The sequence below is a fragment of the Rhinolophus sinicus genome, chromosome 1 (genome assembly GCF_057876585.1).
Source record: "Rhinolophus sinicus isolate RSI-liver-muscle chromosome 1, RSI-T2T, whole genome shotgun sequence".
Taxonomy (NCBI): Eukaryota; Metazoa; Chordata; class Mammalia; order Chiroptera; family Rhinolophidae; genus Rhinolophus; species Rhinolophus sinicus.
The window spans coordinates 189,223,510-189,246,786 of record NC_142501.1 but is presented as its reverse complement, the minus strand read 5'-3'; the positions used below and the strand labels follow the sequence as shown (position 1 = coordinate 189,246,786).

General features: G+C 39.6%; 1 protein-coding gene across 4 annotated transcripts in view; it reads left to right on the top strand.

The window, feature by feature from the left end:
- The window catches only part of TBC1D1 (TBC1 domain family member 1), a 209,885-nt gene that overhangs the window by 107,662 nt on the left and 78,946 nt on the right, over positions 1–23,277 (top strand). For all 4 annotated transcript variants that reach the window (XM_019741934.3, XM_074322281.2, XM_019741932.3 and 1 more), the window contains exons 7-11: positions 4,561–4,652; positions 10,667–10,777; positions 17,179–17,307; positions 18,610–18,696; positions 21,971–22,251. In XM_019741934.3, the coding sequence (XP_019597493.3) occupies positions 4,561–4,652; positions 10,667–10,777; positions 17,179–17,307; positions 18,610–18,696; positions 21,971–22,251 (700 nt within the window). The remainder of the gene's footprint in view (positions 1–4,560; positions 4,653–10,666; positions 10,778–17,178; positions 17,308–18,609; positions 18,697–21,970; positions 22,252–23,277) is intronic.

The following is a 23,277-nucleotide window of genomic DNA, read 5'->3' as shown; positions in this document are numbered from 1 at the left end:
TAAGACTTGTTTTGCGGGTGTTTTTGATGGGAATCACAGATTTAAGCAACCCCCGTTATTGTAAAAAGGAAACAAAGATTGATTGTTTCCCATGTCACTAGACTACTTATCAGCTCACTTGGGTAAAGAAAAACGGCATTACTATTTAAATCTGATTTCCCCTTTTTTATAATTGTAGTAAAAATATACATAACAAAATTTATCTTTTTAACCTTTTTTAAGTGTACAGTTCAGCGGCATGAAGCACATTCATATTGTTGTGCAGCGTCACCATCGTTTGTCTCCAGAACTCTTTCATCTTTACGAATTGAAACTTAGTAAACATCAACTCCCAACTTCCCCTCTCTCCAGCCCCTGGCAACCGCCATTCTTTCTGTCTCGATGAATGTGACACTCCATGTATTTCACACAGTATTTGTCCTTTTTTGTTTGGTTTATTTATTTAGCACAATGTCCCCTATGTTCAGTCATGTTGTAGCATGTGTCAGAATCTCATTTCTTTTTTAGGCTGAATAATATTCCGTTGTGTGTATGTACCACATTTTATTCATCCATTCAGCTGTTGGTGGACCTTTGGATTGTTTCCACCCTTTGGCTAGTATGAATGATGCCACCGTGAGTGGTGGTGTATAAATACCTGTTCAAGTACCTGCTTTCATTTCTTTTGGGACTATGCCCAGAACTGGAATTGCTCTGTCTTACGGTAATTCTGTGTTTTAATTTTTTGAGAAACTGCCATACAGTTTTCCATAGTGGCTGCACCATTTTATAGTCCCATCAGCCATTTCTCCCCATCTTTGTCAACACTTGTTGCTTTCTGCGTTTTTTTAAATGATAACCATCCTAATGAGTGTGAAATGGTATCTGATTTCCCTTTTCAAATGAGATAAATTGACAATTTTCATCTTAAGGTTTTCACAGTTTCATTTGCTGGGATTATAGTGCTCTTTAAAAATGAATCAAAATGATTGATTAATATTTTTCATCTGTGTTTTCCTAATTGCCACTGTTTGTTGATATTATACAAAATATATCTGAGAACAAGAAAAGTTGTACTTTAACTAGCGATCCCATCTGAGAGATCACTAACCCTTTCCTTAGTGGTTGTCAAGATAAAGTGAACGATGACAGAAATGTCCCGTAAGAGCTTATTAAGAAGCCAACAGTGACTTTGGCTTTTAAGATAAAGTAGATCGTGGTCTGTAGGAACTGGAAAGATTCCAGAGTTACACTTGACAAATCTTTCTTTGGTCTGGCTTAGCTTTCAGAAAGTTACAGCTGAAAAGTTTAATCAGGGTAGGGATTTTATAGCTGTAGTTTTGGAATTATCATTTAATTCATCTTTTTACCTGATAAAGTCCAAGCAAAGCAGAAAGTTGTGCTGATGTAAAAACATTAAATAGCACAGTGAGAAGGTTGGTGAAGGTATGTTTTCCTCCCTGCTGGGAAGCATTTTTGGCTCATTATTAGGGGAGATGCTGATTACTTTATGAACAGTTCCAGGCTCTTGCTTTTTGCTGTATTGCATTCTAATAAGTAGAATGAAGTGGTTTAGTAAAGCTCATTGCGTGTTCCCATAAGTGTAGTTCTAATAGGAACTTACGGTCTGGCCGAGAACTCCATAAATCGTGGACAGGACCTATGACATGGCTACAAAAAAAAAAAAGACTTAAAGACTGTTTTGTTCATTGATATAGTCACGTTATGCCCTGGAATGTATAAAATAGAATAAATATGCAGTATATGTTAATTACACTGGACACGCCACTCTAACATGTGCTTACAACATGTAAGAGGTACAGTCGAGTTCGGGTCTGTATTTGATTGGTGTACCGCTGCTAGTAGTGCTTACATAGTATTTTGCTTATTTTAAATTCACAGGAGCATTTTCAGAATTACTAGAATGAATTATACTTTCACTAAAAATGAAAAAAAAAAAAGTTCAGCTGAGGTTTCCCTTTGCTTTCCAAGAGAATTTGCCTCTGGCAGAGCCAAACCCTTCATCAGAGCTCCCACTCCTGCGAGCCTTTCAGCACCTCCTGTGTGAAGGTGGCCTCACCAACAACTGGGCTGCAGGGATCGGGGATTGCAGTTTGGGAATGGCCTTGACTCTGGTTACTTTTTCTGTGTTGTTCCTCGCCTCCCTTCCCCTTATAAAGCCCTTTGGCATCACGTGGACCATGCCCCTTTCTTGCTGCAGAAACCACCCAGGAGGGGCTGTGGAAGGTGCACAGTGAATGGAGTGGACCTGGGTGGGATGCAGCAGGAAGGGCCTCGTGAATAGACCTCATGAAGACAACGATACAACTTGTCGAAGGCCCTCTCCGTAGCTGCTGGGATACGGAGAATAGTCTGCATTGCGTGAATTCACCTAAGGTTGTTAGAAGTGTATAATCAGTCTAATTCTTCTGAGAGCTTGGGGTTTCTCTCCACATGTGAATGTGTCTTGTCAAACAGGACAGTATGTCTAAAACAGGATGCTGACAGTGTGACAGAGACATCCTCCACACGCAGAGAGGTTTTTTCATTAGTGATTACTGCGGGCTTATTTTATTCATAAATTTAAACACTATTTTGATTCAGCATTTAAGTAGTTAGTCCAGTAAAATCAACTCTCTGCCTCCCTGGCTTGTAGGACCTGAGAGCTTGTTGGAAGAACAGCTGCATTGTATGTACTCTGACAAAAACCTGTCTGTCCTTTCTGCACTCTTACCCACCTGTGAATTCACTTCGGTATTGAAGCGCCCGTGTGTCTATGGGTAAAGGGAGGCAGTGAGTGTTTAAGAGTCGTCTCTGGAGGCAAACAGATATGGTTCAGATTCTAACTCTGTCCCTGACTTAGCTAATGACCTTCGATGAAATACTTCACGATGCCTCAGTTTTTTCATCTATATGTTGGGCTTACTAAAAATAGTGCCCACTTGATTATCTTGAGGATTAAATGAGATTATGCAGGTAGTGTTGAGCAAAGTGGCACAGCAATTACTTAAGAAATATTGGCCTTAATTTTTATGGTGGCCTCTTAGGATTTTCTTAGCAAAAAATAAATAAACAAAGGTGGACGGGAGGAAGGACTTTCTGGAAGCTGCAGTGGCTGCAACCCTTTGAGAAGGGACAGCATCCCTGCCGCTGCCTATGAGGAGTGTGGGGGCTCTGCCTCAGCTGCACTGGTCGGGGTAAGGGGGTCCTGGGGCAATTGTGGCTGCTGGGGGGCTCCTGACCTCGGGCAAGTCACCTAGTTTCTCTAGACCTCAGCAAACTCATCTGTCACTAAGAGGTGTGATTTCTAATTCCCTGTTCCAAATTTGAGAGGAGTCCCCTCCTGGCCCTCCTAGTGTGTAACTCACTCTAGGGAGGAGAAGGGAGTGGCAGGTGGGTAGGAAGAGCACTTCCCTGGAAGTAGAAGTACAGGCCTGCCTTAGAGACGCCTGTGTTTGGTTCCAGACCACCACAGTAAAGCGAACATCGCAGGAAAATGAGTCACGCATATTTGGGCTTCCCAGTACATATAAAAGTTACGTTATATTGTGTAATAGCATTACGTCGAAAAAAAATGTGCATACCTTAATTAAAAAATACTTTATTGCTAAAAAATGTTAACCGTCTTCTGAACCTTCAGCGAGTTACAGTCTTTTTGCTGGTGGTTGCCACAAACCTTCAATTTATAAAAAACACATCTTCAAAGTACAATAAAGCCAAGTACAATAAAACAAGGTATATCTGTAATTGATAGCAGTTTTTGTTTTTTTTTTTACGGTAGTTTAGGTCAGTAAATCCTTTCATTCTAGATCTCATCATGTGTAACATTTATCTCTGGCACCAAGAAAAGACAGAACAAGGTCTGAGTCATATGTGTGAAGAAAGAACTCTTCTGAACTATCAGTTACTAATGGGCACTAAAACTGACTTTATTTTTATAACTTTTTCTCATAGTCTTCTGTAATGGTAGTTAAATGGTCTTAAGACTGTCAGTAAGCAAGTGGTGTTAAAAAGAAAGTTGTTACCATGTGACTCAGCTTTCTGTAAAGGAGCCTAACTGGCAAGACAAAACTGTTGGTCAGTATTCAGATGGGGTAGTAAGTGTCTCTCCTTAAGAAAAGTGATCAAGTTGATAAGTAAATACTCATGAGAATTAATCATGTTCTGAGGACTATGTTCTGACTGTGTGAGATATTTTAACATGGAGTGGTGGCGAAAAACATAATTTGGAACCATGCAGACCTGAGGTAGAGTCCAAGGTGGTGGTCTTTGGAAATTATGCCAGCTCTCTGGGCCTCAGTTTCCTTAACTGTAAAATGGGGATAATCGAATCCTCCTCATCAGATTGTTGTGAATTTTAAATGAAACGATGCAAGTCTGTTGTTTAAGACAGCTCCTGATACATGAGGGTGTAAAGGAAATATGTTCACCGCTGTCATCATCAGATCAAAATTTCCATGAAGCCTCAAACGCCTGCATTGGGGGTGGAGGGTAAGAGCAGAAAGGCTGTGAGTGTGCCAGTGTTCATTCCACCTCATCACTTTCATGTGTGTTTTCTTCTCTCCTTTGTTTCTCTTCTAGGAATGAATTCTTCCAAAACCAAACTAGAACTTCAGAAGCACCTGACAACATTAACTAACCAGGAACAAGCAATGATTTTTGAGGAGGTTCAGGTACAATACTAGGTTTTAATCTCCATCTGGAAAGAAGAGGCAGCCCCTTACCTGTGAAGTGTTTTGATAAAAAGAAAAACATAGCAAACCAGAGCTGTCACAGCCCGGAGAAGTGGCCCTGAGTTCCTCTTGGTTTAAGCTTTAACAGCGCCAGGGAGGGGCCAGACTCTCATCACTTCTTGGTTTTCATGTGAAAACCACAAAACTAGGGAAGTGCGCCCTTAAAAATATTTTAGAATGAGAAAAAGGAAATTATAAAGTGGAAAAAGCGTCAGCTTGGGATAGACAGTCCGGACTTTGGTCCCCGAGCCCTCGTCTGCTCCATGGGAAGCCTCTGCCAGCTCCTTCCTGCTCAGGATTTCAGCCTGAAGTGTGGGAATTGAAGGAGACGACATTTTATACGTGAAATTGCACACTAATTGTTCTCTTTTATTGTTTTTGTTTTGACATTAAATTTAGATGGTATCTACTTAAAGCTATACATCAGACTTAAACATAAACACAAAATACAAAACAAAAACCAAGCCCATGGGCTTTCTGCATTAAACCTAGAAACTCGCTCTCGTCCTCGCATTTAGAGGGTCGTATCTCAGGGAAACCATGCTGCATGTGCTGGCATGCTGGTACTCAGTTCATTATGAATCTTTAATGAGCTCATCAAAAATTTCATGTCTGCTGTAGCCCAGGGGCATCTTCTAGGGTTTCCTGGCACTTTTCTAGGGAGGAGAGCACATCAGAACAAAGAGTAAATATCTCTTTGGGGGAAGGAGAGCGATGGGTCCTGCAAATAGAGGGGTCATGAAACAACACAAGGCTTGCAGCTGTCCCCTCCTCATTGGGGGAAAGACTGTACAGTTAGGGCCCAGGAGCTGTTTTCTGTTAGCGTGAAAAATTAAAGGATTATCTTTCTTTTAATCACATGTTAGAGTTCTCTCAATCCCTGTTCTCTTTCTGTAGTAGGATTGGCATATATTTCTAGAAAGAAAGCATAGGAAGATTTTTTAAAATTTTATAACTAGCTTACAATGTAACTGTTAGGATTTTTAATCGCCTTTAAATGTTCTTGTTTTCTTCTGAATCGACTTGAGACATACTACTTGTTTTTTTCCTTGAAGGATCTTTAGAGTTCAAACAAATTTAATGTGATTTGGACTTGGAATTCATAAATAGATACATGAATGAACAATTTGCTTCCGATGGTTAATGCATTTGCAGTGGAAGCCGGGGTCTTTTCCCTCTGATGCTGGCACACTTGTGCTATCCAGTCCCTTTGGGGGGTCATCTTTCTAGCAAGCATAAAAGAAGCATATTCCTCCTCTAGTGTGAGTTTTCTTTTTTATTTAGACAGCACCATGTAGCTTTCCCCAAAACAGTGCGATGAATCGGGATAGGAAATACACAAAATAGTTTTCTGCAGCAACGAGAAGTTTTCCAGTGGATGTAATTCTGAGATTCACTTTGACCTGTACAAGTTTTTAGACACCCCAGTACGTTATGGCAGAGACTTTCAAGAAAAGCCATGACAGTTTTACTTTAAAAAAATGTATTCAGTTAGTCCCTATGTGCTGTTCTAGAAGGCTCTGTAGATTTTTGATTGGTTAAAGACCAAAGAGAAGTCACTGGGTTTGAAAAGCCAGCTCATACTTTGTCCTCCGTCCTTGTAAGCGCAGTTTTTTTCTTGAATGATACAAATTTGACACGGATCTCTTCTTCTAATGGCTTATTGATAGTCTTGTTGAATTATTTCCTCAATGACCATTCAGGGTTTTTATAAAACATTTTATAAAACAAGTCACTTGTTTCTTTTTTTAGGTAGCAGTGCCTGCTAATGTGTTTGAAAATCATACATTTCAAAAAGATCATAAAGGAAAAGGTGGCTTTGCAGTGTCAGGAGTCCTCTTATAAATAGGATGGTTAATAGTTTCCTTTGTACAGTCTTTCCCACAGAGTAATTTGTTTCTGAAGAACTCTCCAAGGGCACGTTTTCATGAGACAAATGTAATTACTATTGAAATTAATGGTACATGATTACTTAAATAGTTATTAAAGCATACATAATCTTTATTATGTATGCTTTGTTTGGGTAATGTGCACCCAAACAGAACCATATAGAAAAAGAAATCCGTAATTGCCATGCAGATGATGCTGGAGAATATCCCTGCTGCAAATGAGCCAACTCTGAGCAACATGAGAGAATTTAGTGCCAGACGGCGTGTGGGCATATTGACCCTTCTCTTTATAAGAGGACGCATGATGGGCGACATTGCATAGCCACAGTTTTGTCTATAATCTGTTTGAAATCTGTAGTTTACAAGCATATCTAACTGGGCATATGTGAAGATGACTCCTGGGGTTCTTACTGTCCTCCAGTGCTGCTCTGCTATTGGCTGAGGGCGCCGACTCCAAACTGGTCCTCTTCAGTATGAAAAACTGCCTTTAAGCCGAAGGAGGACTAGTGAAGAAAATGTCTCAGAATCTAATTCTCTTCATCTGAATGCGTGTATTTCAGGCAATGACTTAATACTGAGTAGATAAATTTTGCGAAGAACATATATTGATGTCATTGGATTTTCCATGGTTTTAAAATTATTTCTTATAAGATTTGATTATAATTTTTAGAAAAGGTGCTGGAATATAATTTCCAAGTAAGCATTGACATTTTAAGTTTCCTCAAAAGACTGCAGACTTTCTCCGCATTCTGGTGTTCATGAACCAGTGTTGGAAATTTATTTTTTAATCACTTTTACAACCAACTCATAGGCCACTCAGAAATGAGGTGAAGACGCATTTCACAAAATTGACTTTGTTATTTAACAGATAGTTACTTGTTTTGTATGGTTTTTTTTAAAAAACAAAACACTTAGTATAACATAACCATAGAAGAGCACACAAGTCAGTGGTGTGTAGACCAGTGAATTTTTACAAGGTGAGTACACCTGTGCAGCCAGCACCAAGATTAAGGGGCACTTCCAGTCCCTTAGATTCTGTCCTCAGTTCTACCCCAGGTAACCACCATCCTGACTTCTGACACCGTAGGTTCATTTTGGACAAGCAAGTTAATTTTTCACTGCAAAGTGATGCTGTCCAACTTGATTCCCAGTGAGTATCCTCAGACTTGTCTCTCTGACTAATGAATGTTTATGAAATGAAATCACCTTGAGGAAATAATGATTTGCCACTACGGAGGATGGTGAGTCACATGGGAGGCAGTGAAGCGATGACACCTTGCTAATCATTTATCTTACTACAATGGTGGCCCCTAATCATGTTCAGTTATTTTAAGGAAGGATTTATTTCTTGACCTTGCATGACCTCAGGAAAATGTATGTCCCTGCTTTAGTGACTTTCCTCTGATGTTGAATGAGCTCTGTGGCACAGGCTCTGCTTCTTGGCTTCAGTTTTTCATGGACAGCAACTGGGGTAGGACATGGTGCTCAGCGGTCGTCTCATTTTGTGCCTGTTCCAATAGTTTCTTTCAGGTGTATTTTGGGAGAAATAAAATGTGTTAATAATGCTCCTCTTATTACTGCATTCTTAGCCTTTTGTGATAATTTGAAATAGGTGATCATGAAGAATTTCTCCAAGAAAAATATATATTTTCTTGTGCAAGGAGCCCAAAGGTTGAATTAAAGATACAGAAGAAGAAAGAATGGGTTAACCCTCGGGTGCCTGTACCTGCTCAGAGGCTTCTTGTAATTTCTTTCTGCTGCTTTTTCCTGGGCTTTCATAATATATATATATATATATATATATATATATATATATATACTTTATATTTTAGAGTGGTTTTAGTTGTACAGGAAAATTGGGTAGAAAGCACAGTGTTCCCACAGAAACTCCCACCTCTGTACCTCCCACCCCCAGCCAGGTTCCCCATTAATAACCTGGTGCCTAGGTGTGGTGTATTTGTTACCATTGATGAGCTAATACTGATAACGTTATTAACGAATGCCCATTGTTTACATTAGGGCACACTCATGGTGTTGTACATTCTGTAGTTTTGACAGATGTATGATGATACATACCCACCTTTATGGTATCATCCAGAATTGTTTTCCTGCCCTAAAAATCCTCTGTGCTCTGCCTATTCATTCATCCCTCCCTCTCTCCCCACTCCTCCAAACCCCAGGCAAACACTGATCTTTTTACTGTCTCTAGTTTTGCCTTTCCCAGTGTTATATAGTTGGAATCATACTGTAATTAGCTGTTTAGATTTGCTTCTTTCGCTTAACAATATGCATTTAAGGTCCCTTCAGGTCTTTTCATGGCTTGGTAACTCTTTTTAGTGGGGAGTAGTAGTCCATTGTTTGGCTGTACCACAGTTTATCCATTCACCTACTGAAAGATGTCTGGCTGCTCCTCAATTTTGACTGTTATGAATAAAGCTGCTGTAAACATTTGTGTGCATCGTTTGTGTGGATATAAACTTGCAGTTCATTTGGGTAAATACTAAGCATTTGTTGTTGTTGCTGGATCATATGGTCAGAGTTTGTTTAGTTTTGTAAAACACCTCCAACTGTCTCCACAGGGGCTGTACAATTTCCCTTCCCACCAGCACTGAATGAGAGTTCCTATTACTTCGTGGGCTTTTGAACACGTAGATATCCATAGCCTTCTTGGGGTCATCAGGGTTAAGCTGGGGTTGTGGTAGTGACCACCACTTTCCGGTTTTAAAGATCTAATGAACTTTCTCTGGGAAATCTACTTGTTGCATAAAACATGTAAAATTTTTATAATGTAAAAGTTCATGGCTTGGAATGCAGATTGAGAGCATCTGTTCTAGCCTGTAAAATATTTAATCCCTAAATCTGCAATTTGAAAGAACAGGAAGCCCTCAATGAAAAGAACCCTGTCTAATCACGTACTGTCTTTTCCTTGAGTAATAGGAACAAATTATCTTCTAAAATGATCTTTTTCTGTAAGAAAGGGAATGTCAGAAGGTCTGTCTGGGTTAGTGTTGCCTTGGCTGCTACAGCCTGTGACACGAAAGGTAAAATCCTTATTTCTTAGCTAGCTGGGGAAGGAGCAAAAGTGGCATTGACCGAGACTCAGACTCTGGTCTAGTCGATCCATTTATTGTACCCCAACTTTGTTTTAAAAGGCAGGCTAAACGTTTGGAGTAGGGAGAGAGATCCAGGAGCAGGACAGTAGATTATTGTCAATAGAAAAAAAGATACGTTTCCAAAGTTGAGAGACTAGAAACTTTGTGTATCTTCAGAGTAATTCAGTTTTGTTTTCTTCATATTCAGAGAAAATAATATGTTAAATTAGATGGTCTTCTAAAATTGGGAGCTGAAGGAGACCTTGGAGTTTATTTCATGCATAATCTTCATTTGAACTGACGAGAAAGCTAAGATGAAATGACTTGCCTTTGGTCACACTTCCGGCAGCACCCAGAATCTACTTGTGCCGATTTCTATCTAGTCAGTTTGCTGCTTTGCCATCACCCTGCCTTAAAAAATAGAAGACGTGGAGAGAGTTTTTAAAATAGAAAGGAAAAAAAACTGAGTCCATACCATGAAATTTCGTGTGCAAGTACATGCCTTGTGGGGCTTCCAGAAAGTGCTTCATGACGAACACATTTGACATGTGAAACCCTGACCCTGGGTCTAGTTGCTATTTTCCTTTCCATTTCCCTAACCATAAGAGTTTATAAAAGCGTAGCCATTAATAGCTCTTGACCTCTGAGAGTTTACACAGATTTTGTTCTTTTCTTCTGTTTTCAAGACTATTTATTTATTAAATATTTTGACTATGCCTCTATCTGATGTAAAATATTTATTTTAGGTATCAGAGCATCAGAGGTCAAAAGCTAAATCTGGCCCATTGGTTGGCTTCGTTGTTTCTTTTTAAAAATTATCTCCACTTTTGGGATCGTTGGTGCCCCCTAGTGAGATGATCGGGTAAAAACACCGGTTAAATGCGTGAATAGATGCTGTAGGCATTACCAAAGGGGTGGTTTAGCACTTTTGTTGATAATTAAAATTAAGTGTAATATTTTCTTTTTTCTTAAGAAATTGAGACCAAGAAATGAGCAACGAGAAAATGAATTGATTATTTCTTTCCTGAGATGTTTATATGAAGAGAAACAAAAAGTTCACATCCATATTGGGGAGATAAAGCAGGTATGGCAGTTTCTGTCTTATAATTTTATCAGGACGCTGTGTAAAAGAGTTTTGAGGATTTTATGAAGCTCTGAAACCAGTTTTTGTCCCCATATTTTATTTTCATTTGTTATACATATAAGGAAAATTTGGGACTGTGCTTGGAGAAGGTATAAAGTTTCTTCATACGTTGTAGTGGGGATGAAGCGCTGACAAAAGGTCTTACACATCAGGAATGAAGTGGAAGAGTAGCTACTTCCACGACAAGCTGCGTGACTGCGGGGAGCCAGTCTCTGCCACCTGCCTTCACCTCCCTTTCTCCCTGGTAAAACGGAAATGGCATTCTATAGCTGTCTTCAGAATTACAAAAGTTTCCTAGAAGTTCCTTGTAATATCAAGGCTATGTGAATGTAGGCTAGCACTGCGCACAGATCAGATGCACCGGTGGAGAGCCTGGCTTACGTGCTGTTCGGATAGAGAACTTCTGTTAATCCCATTTCTCATGGAGGAGGTGCACAGTCTGCCTGCCACCCTCTACTGTCCCCAAGCTTTGCGTAGCGTTTCTGTTTGAGAGGTGCTGTGTCAGGCTGGGGCTGCCTGTAGGTCTCTGTCTTTGAAGAGCTTCCAGTTTGGGATTCATTCAATACACACAGTGCCATGGACCATTTTCCTGTGTCTTTTGGACTCTGTATAAGTCGATTCATAATAACCATTAAGCTTCAAAGCATGCATTTTATATTTGTTTAAGTTACTTGTAGTCCAGAAAATGTAGAGAAAAATCAGTGAAGGATGTTCAAAAAGCTCCTTAATTTTCCAAAAATATACTGCTTTTTTTTTTCAAATACTTTCTGAATGCTTCTCCTGAAGGCAGCTCCATGCTCTCTCCCCCATACATAGCCTCTGCTTTTCTGATAAGTTAACCATGAGGCAGTTTTACTTGGATGCACACACAGCAGCGCTCCCCATTTGATTTCTACCTTTCACTTGGCTTTGGCAATCACGTGCCTTTCCTAAACTCCCAGAGCTTACGAACAATGTCTGATAACGTTTTTAGTGTTATTGGCCAACTGTAGGGCTCCTTAGCAGTGACGCTAATACCAGTACACTGTGTTGTTGGCCTTTGGCCTTTGTGTGTTGACATTCCTCCCTTCCCAGCCTGTACCCTTCAGATGGCGTGGGAGCCCTGTGCTCCTGCCTTTTGGGTGGGCCACCCAGTTTAACTTCTCAGTTCATTCTTGAGTTCACTTTTCAACCTATTTTTCTTCCTATTTCCATTCCTCTTTCTCCCCTTTTGTGCACTAATAGTTTTTCCCTGTTCTGATTTTTTCCCCCTAACTAGTTCCAACAGGAAATTGATAATTTTGGAATAATTTGTAACTGCTAGAGGAGAATGAAGCATTTTTGGTGGATGGAAAGTTTTGACCCAAGTGCAAATTTATTTTTATAGAACAGGGTAATGTCTTTTTGATTTGGGCATAGATTAATCCAATGGAGAAATATATTTAATGTTTGAGGGTTTTTTTTCCATATGAAAACATCAAAAAATTTAATGTGAAAAACCACATCTCACCATGTGGAACGGGTGTCTGGGCAGCACTTTCTCAAGGTTTTTAAACGTTCTGTTACCCAGGAGACTCATGTCTGTTGCCGTGATCCCCAGGTGTGGTTGGGTGTCCCCCAAGCTGGACATCCTCTCAGGCTTTTCAGAGCAGCAGCCGCTTAATAGATGAAGCAGATGAAACTTTGAGATTCACCCGTAAAATCTTGTTCTTATCTTCTGCTACCAAATAGTCTAATCACATGGATTTCATTACCGTCTTGCTGCACCTAAAAGCTCCGATAGCCTTTGAAAATGTGTCATGACTTGACGTTGAGAGAGGTAGAAGAACTGTGGCTTTGACAGTGAACTTCTGTGGCCACTGGCCTTCACAAGTGGACAGAAAACAAGAGCACAGACTCAGGGCCGTGCTTCTCAGAGCTAGTGGCGATGCCGTACGTGCTTTTCAAAGAAGAGCATGATACTGTTGGATAGCTGCCAGAGAAATCCTTTTCATAAAATAGAAAACAAGCCAAATGAATTTTCTGACAAGGATTTACTTTGGGCAAAGATCTATAATAAAGTTAGAGGGTGTCATGTTTTAGTCAATGGGCGTGCATTATTTTTACTTATATTCACAGAGCCGGTGCAAAAATTAATAATATTAAATCAACTGCCACTTATTGAATGCTTTCCATTGTGCCAGATACAGTTCTAATTCTTTGCATGAATTACTCCATTGCTTCTACCACAACTTTTTTGAGGTGGATGTTATCACACTGATGTTAGAAACAAGGACACGTCAGCGGAGGTCACGCCTGTTTGCTAGGTTGTGATGGAGCCGATGTCTCTGAGGTCCACGGACAGCATCTTAATCGTGCCTTTCAGGAGCTTCACTAACAAAGTGGAATGTGATTTAACTGCTCATTGACTTGCCTGGGTTCATTTTCCAGATAAGTTTTTCTTTCTTCTGACATTTCATTATGAAAAGTTTCGAACATAAAGAAAAGTTGAAAGAATACACACAGTGAACATTGATGTTCCCACCATCCAGATTATAGTTTTTAACATTTTGTTACATTTGTTTTTCCATTCATCTGTCCGTCTATGAGTCCACCTTATTTTTGATGTCTTTCAAAGTAAGTTTCTGATATCAGTGCGCTTTATCCCTAAACTTCTTTAGCGGGCATGTGATTAACTAGAATTCAGTATTTGTTCACACCTTTTTATAGATGAAATTTACATACTGTAAGTTGCACAAATCTTGAGTGTGCCATTTGTTGAGTTTTGAAGACTTCCTACATTCAGGAAGCCCAAACCCCTATCAAGACAGAGAGCATCCTCCATCATACCAGAAGGTACCCCCACAGCCCTTTTTCCAGTCAGTCCTTATGACCCTCTCCCCCAGGCAACTACTGTTTTGATTTCTTTCACCATACACTAGTTTTGCCTGTTCTAGAACTTTTTATAAATGGAATCGTGCAGCATGTACTCTTGCAGTTTCGGCTTTTTTTCACTTAGCATGTTTTCCATATTCATCCGTGTCACACCTATCAGTAGTTTGTTCCTTTTTAGTCCATTGTGTCTATACTATAGTTTTCTCCATTCTCCTTTTGATGGTGCTCGTTATTACGAATAAAGCTGCTGGTGGATGTGCTGTGACACCATAGGATGGTGGGTTCTGAACTAAATAAACCAGTGTAGCATCAGAGTTTAAAACTTGACTTCAAACTTTCATGTCTAGAGTTCACCCATCTATTGTGGGGTGGGCGATACGATGACTGCAGTACTACTCACTCTAGAGCCCATATTAGAAGCTTATCTAGGAACCAGCATCATCTTCAAAGGAGAAACTTCTAGATGCTTATTTTAAAATAAACAAGGAATACCATATTTTATAAATGTGAATTATTTTCAAATTATATTTGAATTACGATGATAGACATGAAAAAGAATCTTATTAGATAATAGAGGAGAGTAGAGGAAGCATTGAATTAAGCATACAGAGATACTTATGGCCTGGTCTAAATAAAGAAAAACATAAATGCAGTGTTTCTTGTGTCTACGTAAGACCTACTACCATGTTTCCCGAAAAAATAAGACCTTGCCAGACAGTCAGCTCTAATGCGTCTTTTGGAGCAAAAATTAATATAAGATCCAGTCTTATTTTACTATAATATAAAATTGGGTCTTATCTAACATAATATAACATAAGACTGAGTCTTATATTAATTTTGGTCCAAAAGACTCATTAGAGCTGATTGTCCCGCTAGGTCTTATTTTCGGGGAAACACAGTATGTATTTCCCATGGGTTTGTCTGGTGATCATTGCAGATGCATTCATTCCTTACTTACCAAGTGAGTATGAAGTGTCCAGAGTACATGTTTCCCGGAAAATAAAACCTAGCCGGACAATCAGCTCTAATGCGTCTTTTGGAGCAAAAATTTACATAAGACTGGGTCTTATATAATAACATAACATAACATAACATAAATATAATAATACCAGGTCTTATATTAATTTTTTCCAAAAGACGTATTAGTGCTGATTGTCCAGCTAGGTCTTATTTTCAGGGAAACGGTATACTCGGTATACTCTGTGAAAAACACAAAGATAAATGACAGTTCTCCTTCTGGAATTTCTAAGCTAAGTCATTATTGTAGTGCATGCTCTAATTCTCATAGAAGTAAAGCTCTGGATTATTGGACAAAACTGAATGTAGCTTTTATCAGAATCTTTTCTTTCTTTTATGCCTTGAAAAATGTGTAACAATGATTGGAGAATTAGGATTTCATTACTGCAAAGAAGATGTAAGGTCTTGACCAGTGAATTACTGCATAAAATAGAAAATACTTAATTGCAGTAGGAATCGGGAAGACATATTAAGAGACCGTCTATACCCATCAGACTGGCAGAACTTTAAAAATCTGGCAGTGCCATGTAAAGGTGAACTCATGCTGATACTGTGATTATGAATTGGTACCATTTATGGAGAGTAATTTGACAGTATCTGGTACAGCTGAAGATGCACAGACTTAGTGACCCAGCAAGGACATTCCTAATTAATTACCTTGCAAAAACTTTCATATTTGTGGTAAGGAGCTGTGTACAAGAGAGGTTCCTGCAGTCTCCTTTGTAAAAGGAATCAATGTTTAACAACAGGAATATGAATACGCTGTGTTATGATCAAACAGTGAAATACTACACTCTGATTAAAGTGAGTAAATCAAAGAACATTTGTCAACATGGATAAATCTCAAAAACAACATTGAAAGAAAAAAGCTAATTACAACAAAAGAACAAGACAAACAGATAAGAAACAAAAACTTATAGACTCAGACAATAGTTTAGTGGTTACCAGAGGGTAAGGGGGGAGGGGGATGGTAGATGAGGGTGAAGGGGATCAAATATATGGTGATGGAAGGAGAACTGACTCTGGGTGGTGAACACACAATGGGATTTATAGATGATGTAATACAGAGTTGTACACCTGAAATCTATGTAACTTTACTAACAATTGTCACCCCAATAAACTTTTTAAAAAAAGAAAAAAGCTAATTATAGAAGGACGTGTACAGGATGATACATTCATTTAAAATTTTAGCGACATGTAAACCAAAATACATGTGTTATGGATACATACATATATAAAACTGCAAAATATGAGTTGATATGATAAACACCAAATTCAGGAGAGGGGTTATTTCTGCAGGTGGAGGAAGGAGAGTGGTTCCAGGAGGTTTAAAATATGTCTGTAATGTTTTCTATAAAGTAGAAAGCAAATAGAATAGCCAATAATCATGATAGCTGATGTCTATTGAGAGTCAGGTATGTTCTGAGTGCTTTAATGTGTATAAATTCATTTAAATCGCATAATTGCTCTGTGAGGAAAGTTCATTGTGCATCTTCAGTCTGCACGTGGAAGAACTGAGAGGGGCAGCAGGTAGTACCCTGCCCAAGGCTACATAGCCAGGGAGCAGCAAAGAAGCATCTCACCTGGGCATTGAGCTGCAGAGCCCATGCTCCTCACTGTTCTCAACACCCACAAAATGTCAACTTGACCAAAGGGGGTGGTGTTATGCAAAGCAATCAGGTAAGAAATCATAGAAGTAGGAAGCAATTTATCCAGAGTGTTTTGTAGTGCCTTTTTTTTAAGTGTCTCTGTTAATAAGTAGTGTTAAACTTCATTTAGTGGTTGGCAAACAACTCCTTTATGTTGTTAGTTTCCTGTTATGGTCAGTTAAGGCAGAGGAGAATGAAAGGGCTGATGGAAACCATAGGTGGGAGAGAAGGAAGAGCAGAGAAGACAGAGATCCAAGAAGGGAATGAAGGGATTAGTATAAGCAGAGAGAATGGATTCTTCAGTTGATTATTTTGTCTCACCCTCTGAAATGCCTCAAAAGGTAAGTTGTTATTTTACTTTGAAAAGCTAATTATAGCTATCTTTATACCAGAAGCTGTGCTCAGTGCTTTACTGGCTGTACTTGTTTGAATCTCACAACACAGTGTTTTGATTAGATCTTGAGGTTGGGTTCAATTTACAGAAGGGGAAATTGCAGCCCAGAGAAAGTAACTTGCACAAGGTCAGTTAGTGAATGATGGATCTCTGATCTGACTGTAGAGCCCAGCTCTAAACTGCTCTGTTAGTTGATTGGTTTCCAAGCACAGTGCTTTATTTCATTTGGAGTAGACAAAGCAACATTTTGAGGCAAAATTATTTCCTGGACTTGCAGCTATGTCACTGAGGAGCAGATCAGTTGAGGTCACATACAGGATAATGGCCTGGGGTCAGAAAGGTGCATTCTAGAGATTTTTCATTCCTTTAAAAAGGAAGAAAGGAAGGGCGTTCTAAGTGACTTAACTTTTCTTTGTTTCACTTTTTAGACATCACAGATTGCAGCAGAGAATATTGGAACTGAATTACCATCTAGTGCCACTCGATTTAGGCTAGATATGCTGAAAAACAAAGCAAAGAGATCTTTAACAGAGTCTTTAGAAAGTATTTTGTCCCGGGTAAGTAGCATAATTTCTCCCAATTTAAGTTAAATAACTTTTTGAGAGAGCGTAATACTCAATTCTTTGCTTTTATTTTATCAGTGCTCATAAAATATAGAAGGATGAAATCTTTTTTTTAATGTCGTCTCAGTCTTAGAACAGTGTTATCTACACTTTGAATTCAGTTTTTAACTTGACCTGGGTTAAAAAAAATTATCTACTCTTTTTGTACTGTACTATACCCCGTGGAATTTATTTTGTTGTCTCCCAAAAGAATATTATTCGTTGGCCAGTTCCATTAAAGGGCACAGATTGGATACACCCAGGTGTGAGTTTGGTTCTCCCTAGTGTCACTAGGTACAACTTTAAAATCTAGATACTGTCAGCTGTTCTTGTTTTGTGTGTGGAACTCGCAGTATAGCTACAGGCCAAATTCCACCCACCTCCTGTTTTTGTAAATAAAGTTTTACTGAAACACAGTCATATCCATTCCTTCACCTGTTGTCTGGGGCTGCTTTTGTGTAGAGTTGAGTAGTTGCCACAGACACCATATGGCCTACAAAGCATAAGAAATTCATTTTCTGGCCCTTTACAGAAAAGTTTGCGGGCTGCAGCTCTATAGGAATAGCAAGGTATACATATGCACCCATCTTGGAGTTTTCTAAAAAATTACACCCTCCCGCCCCCAATGAGTATGAATACCCTTGATGGCACTTTTATGAAATTGAAGTTTGATGCCTTTCTAGAGCTTGCAATGTCTTCTTATAATTCTTTTTGTTTTCCTAGCACACTCCATTTAAAACACATGCTGTTAATTTTTAAGTTAAATTTTATTTTGTTTGAAGATGTTTCTGAGAGTTTTGCAGCATCCTTAGAGATAGTTAAAAACAGTCCATTTACAAAACCAGGGTTGGGGGTGGGTGCCTTAGAGAGCTTCCAAATGAAGAAGATATTGTGTGAGTGTCATGCAGATGGCAGGTTAAGATGACTTGTGACTTGAGAAGGAGTTGTTGAGTATGTTCACGTTAGTACTTGCTTTTCTTCATGGATGAATTGTCTCTTCTTCCTGCCTACATTAAAACTGCCAGATGACTAATCCACAAGGTGTTTTGGAGCATTTGGGTTAGTGTGTTATTAAAAAAAAAAAAAAAAGTGAAAGAAACGTTGACTGTCTTAATGTACATACATATATGTGTGCTCAGCAGCATTTCTCAGTAGACGGATTTTTCCTCAGCTTATGTGAGTGAAACAAGATGCTTCTAGCTGAGGCCTTTGTGGAAGCTTCCAGGATCATAACTTGACTGCCTTTTCTTTATGTAGGGTAATAAAGCCAGAGGCCTGCAGGAACATTCCACCAGTTTGGATCTGGACAGCTGCATGTCTAGCACATTAAGTAACACCAGCAAAGTAAGCGCGTTTTTCTTTATACGACACCCTGGAGAAACGAGCAAAAATAGGTCTTGTTCATCCCCCATGTACAAGGCCTATCAAAGGTTCAAAAGAAGCCTCATCACTTCAATCATGAAAAGTTTGGTGCTTCCAGACTTCATGGTGTCGGTGGAGGTCATGCATCACACTATAACATAAAAGTTTTACATAACAAAGCAGAGGGCCATTCCATAAACAAACCAAACAAACAAAAAAAAAAACAGATCACAATTTTAGACCACTGAGATCTAATTCATCAGAATGCCATCAGTGGGTTTCTTTCCCAAATACACTTTCCACTATTAAAAATAATTGAAATTAGGAAAATCTCTAAAGTGGGTTAGTGAATGCTGAGACATACGCAACTTAAGTTCCTGAAACTTACTTTATCCTTCAGCTGGCTCTGTGATTAGGATTAAACATCACAACTAAGCTTCAGCCCTTGCATCTGCCACCGAGCACAGTTTTGCGATAATGAGCAAGCCAGTGGTTCCCTTTGGTAACAAACCTTTCTCTCCTTGTTTTAATTTAGTGCTTTTAAGCATGTTTAAACTTGGTCAGTTCAACGTTTTAGCGGCCAAAGTAAGGATTTCGATTTTGTGCTGGGGAGGTCAGCTTTCCTTCTGCCACCAGAGGGCTTCAGATGCGAGAGAGAAGGAATTTTTGTGGCCGCCAGCTCTATACCACAGGAACTCCGAGATCCCTCCTGGGCATGTGGCCTTTGCTTTCCTAAAAAGGCTATAACCAACAGTAAGAAACACATTTAACAATGCGAAATGGTTCACTCACACATCCACCCACAAAAAATTAAAATTAGATTTCACAAAACAACTTACTGCCAACAACATGCGATACATACTGGTATTTTCTATTGTTTTATTTTTAAAATGTCCGTGGCAGACCACTAAATTGATACGCCTGCCTACTAATGTGTTACAATGTACAGTTCAAGAAACACTTCCTCGGATGAATGCTTCTCAGGTTCTTAGGTGCCTCTTTGAAGTGCCTCTTTAATGGCGTTCTGGTTAAAAGGCAGGTTTTGGTGCGTAGGCCTGGAGGGAGACCCAAAAAGCTGACTTTCTGACAAGCTCCAAGGCCATGCTGAGGCTGCTGCTCTATGAACCCACGTTGGGGAGCGAGGCCCCAGACACCGGTCTTCTGAATACAATTTTCTAAGTTAAAATCTTGTGGAGTAGAGCACTGTCCGCTCTCCACCTACTGCTTAGATTCTATCTCGTAATTCTACCTCATTTCAAGTTTGGAAACACTGTGGTTTACCTGCTGTTACACATGAGTAAGACAAAACCCCTGCCCTATAGGAACTTGTTTGGAACGAGAGAGATGACAGGCCCACAAGGGACACCAGCATCAAGTGGGGTATGGTTGGAGCCCTCAGAGTGCGAATAAGAGACGGTGGTAACTTAGCCGTCACGGGAGCGAGAGGACAGGGAATTATCTTTGGCCAGTGGAACCAGAGGAAGCGTGGGGAGAGGGGCAGTGAGGCTTTTGAATTAGATCTTGAAGAAAGTGTAGGACTTGGGCCTGTAGAAATGGACAGGGAAGGAGGCGTTTCGGATAGATCAGTGCACATAACGACATACTGTGAAGAAATTCATGTCACTCAAGTGACTTTTCCAGTAAGTGTTTTGCTCGTTTTAAAATTCTTCAAAACACAAATGTAGGCATAAATTTGAATGTGTAGGGTAATTCTAAGAGAAATGCAGCTTTTCAGAAGCCACCTGTGTGTGTTGTATGTGTGTTTACGTACACTTACACGTCTTTTTCTCATCCTGAGGTTGAGACGTTGTTGTAAAGGTACGCATTTTATGCAGTTGGATCTCTTCCAATAAACTGATTTTCTAGGAATTGCAAAGAAGCTCAATATCCGAGTGGCCCTTTCGGGTGTCAGATTAAGCTAAGGGTTAGTAGCTCTTTCACATAATTTAGAGGGATGTTAATGAGAATTCAGATGAACAGGTTTGTGTGGTGGAGATTGTTTTGCTGTGAGTTGTTAATCTTAGACAGATTTTTAAATCCTTAAATTAAAAGAATCTTTGAAACTGTAGAGTTCTGAAGAATAAAAAATTTCCGTTATGTTTAAAGTAATTTAATAATATGTTGGAAATTAAGCTTCTCCTCTAATTCCTACAAAATTAAGCGTGTATAACCTCTTCCCTCAATAAACAAAAATTTAATTTTTTAAAATTAAAATCCTTAGTATCTGTCATCTAAAAGGCACTCAGCTGTGCAGATTCTCCAGTCTACCATTAGATGCATTCATTCCCTTTTACTCTTTTCACGTTGATTTATTTATCCCTTCTAGCAGTTTTGGTAGGGACAAGCTGGTACACTTCCTCTTGTTTTACATTTTTTAATTTGAGAAACATATACTGGCTACCAACCAAGTCCTGTGTGCCGTTAGCATCAGTTTACATGAGTGGTAGTAATTTACGCCTTTGAAAAAGTATGCATCTTATTAAAATCTTGTCATAATTCTCAACATATTTGTGTACCCACTCAGTAAGTTCATTGAATACCTAACAAAGCAATAACTTATGGCTATATAACATTTTACACTGAACAAAGTAATTTCAGTGATATTATCTTGCATAATTCTGAAACCCAGTGAGATAATTTTTCACTGCACCCTCTTACAGATGAGAAAATTGAGGTGCAGAAAGAGGTTAAGTGATTGGCCCTGAATCACAGCAGTGAGTGCCCAGAGAGAGATTTTCCATATTCTAAGAATAATATAGGATGTAATTTTTAACTCTCAATATTACCAAGTTAAATCTTAACAGTAAATCACATTTATAGAGAACCTTAAAACATGGGTAACATGTATGAACACACTTGGCAGAGAGAAAGAACTTGATTTATTTAAACAGTGCAAACAAGTTATCCAATACTCACTATATTAATACTTCTTACAAGCAGTAACAAAGACTTGTGATTTCGAGAGAGAGGGAACTATTTTGGTTTTGCTTAGAACAGTTATATGTTATGGCTTATGTCCTTTGTGCTTTCATTTGGACAGTTTCCCATTTGTCCAGCAAACTTAGCATTTTTTTGTATCTGACAAGCAGGTATTTAATGGGCCTTTCTTTCCTTATATACTTTGGTGGCATCTAGAAGCATTATAATCAGAAGACGTGCTCACATATTGAAATACTTTCCTGCCACTGCGCTTAGAGATTTGTAAATCCCCCCAATTCCCTGTGATGTGTCTGATCTGCTGTCTGTTTGCTGCCAGGAGCCATCTGTGTGTGAAAAGGAGGCCTTGCCCGTCTCGGAGACTTCCTTCAGGCTCCTCGGCTCCTCAGATGACCTGTCCAGTGACTCGGAGGGCCATTCCGCAGAAGAGCCAGCCCCGCTCTCACCCCAGCAGGGTTTCAGAAGGCGCGCAAACACCCTGAGTCATTTCCCCGTGGAGTGCCAGCAACCTCCGGAACCTGCTCAGGGGTCTCCAGGGGTCTCACAGAGAAAACTGATGAGGTATCACTCAGTGAGCACAGAGACGCCTCATGAACGAAAGTAAGATTTGTTTAAAATACAAACTTGTTATGTAAATAGCTGGGGCATACCTGTTACTAACCAGGTATGTGCACCCCCCCAGGTATGTTTATTGGGTTAAAGAGAAATCTGAGTCGGGTTTTACTCTTGGCTTAAAAAGATAAAACTTAAAGCAGTGACATGTGCTTTCCACCTTCCCCCCTTTGAAAACATGGAGATGTAAGTGATATTCGTTCCTTGTTCAAGTAACAAGTATTGTGAGGAAGAGGTAAAACAGAGCAGAAATGGACTTTAGGAAGGATAATAATCCCTCAAGCAGCGTGAGAAGCTGTGTTGACTTTGGAACTTTAGCTTCTGGCTTTGAGGAAAAACAGCAAGCGGGCTGGCCGGTGAGTCTGCTCACTTGAAAACCTAGAACATTGCTTTGGCAGGGCAGAGATGCCATGGTCAGTACCAGGCACAGCGTGAGAGGCGGCATGGATGCCTGTGTGGGCCGCAGCAGCCTTGGGTCGTGGTCCCAGCTCTGTCCTGAGCTGGTTGTGATCCCGGCAAATGTGCTTAAATCTCTGATAAAATGGGAACAGACGTTTTCTCAGATCTCCTTCAGTGTGAGAATTCTAGAGTCTTCCAACAAGATTGACTAATTTTAATGATTGGGCTCTAATGAGCGGTTGGAATTTCCTGGTTAGAGATAGGTAAGCAGTATAGTAACAGCAGTTTTTCTCTCTGTTCCTTCTGGGGCCCCTTGGCAATTCATTTGACCCCATAAATGGACATAGAGTTATCTTTAAAAATAACTTTAAAAATCTTTTCCGGTCCCTCACCTCCTAAACATGAAGTAGGGTCACACCTGCCTACAGTGGCCGCCTTCCTGTGCCTGGTGACCACAGAAGCCACAGGACATGTGTATCAGTGGAGGTCATACATGGCTGATGGAGAGTCCATATGGGGGTGTTTGAAATGTTTCCGCTGAAGAAGTGACAGCCTTAACAATCCTCAAACGATGTAACAGAGTCCCTCAGCTTTGTTTTCAGTCAGCCATTGAAA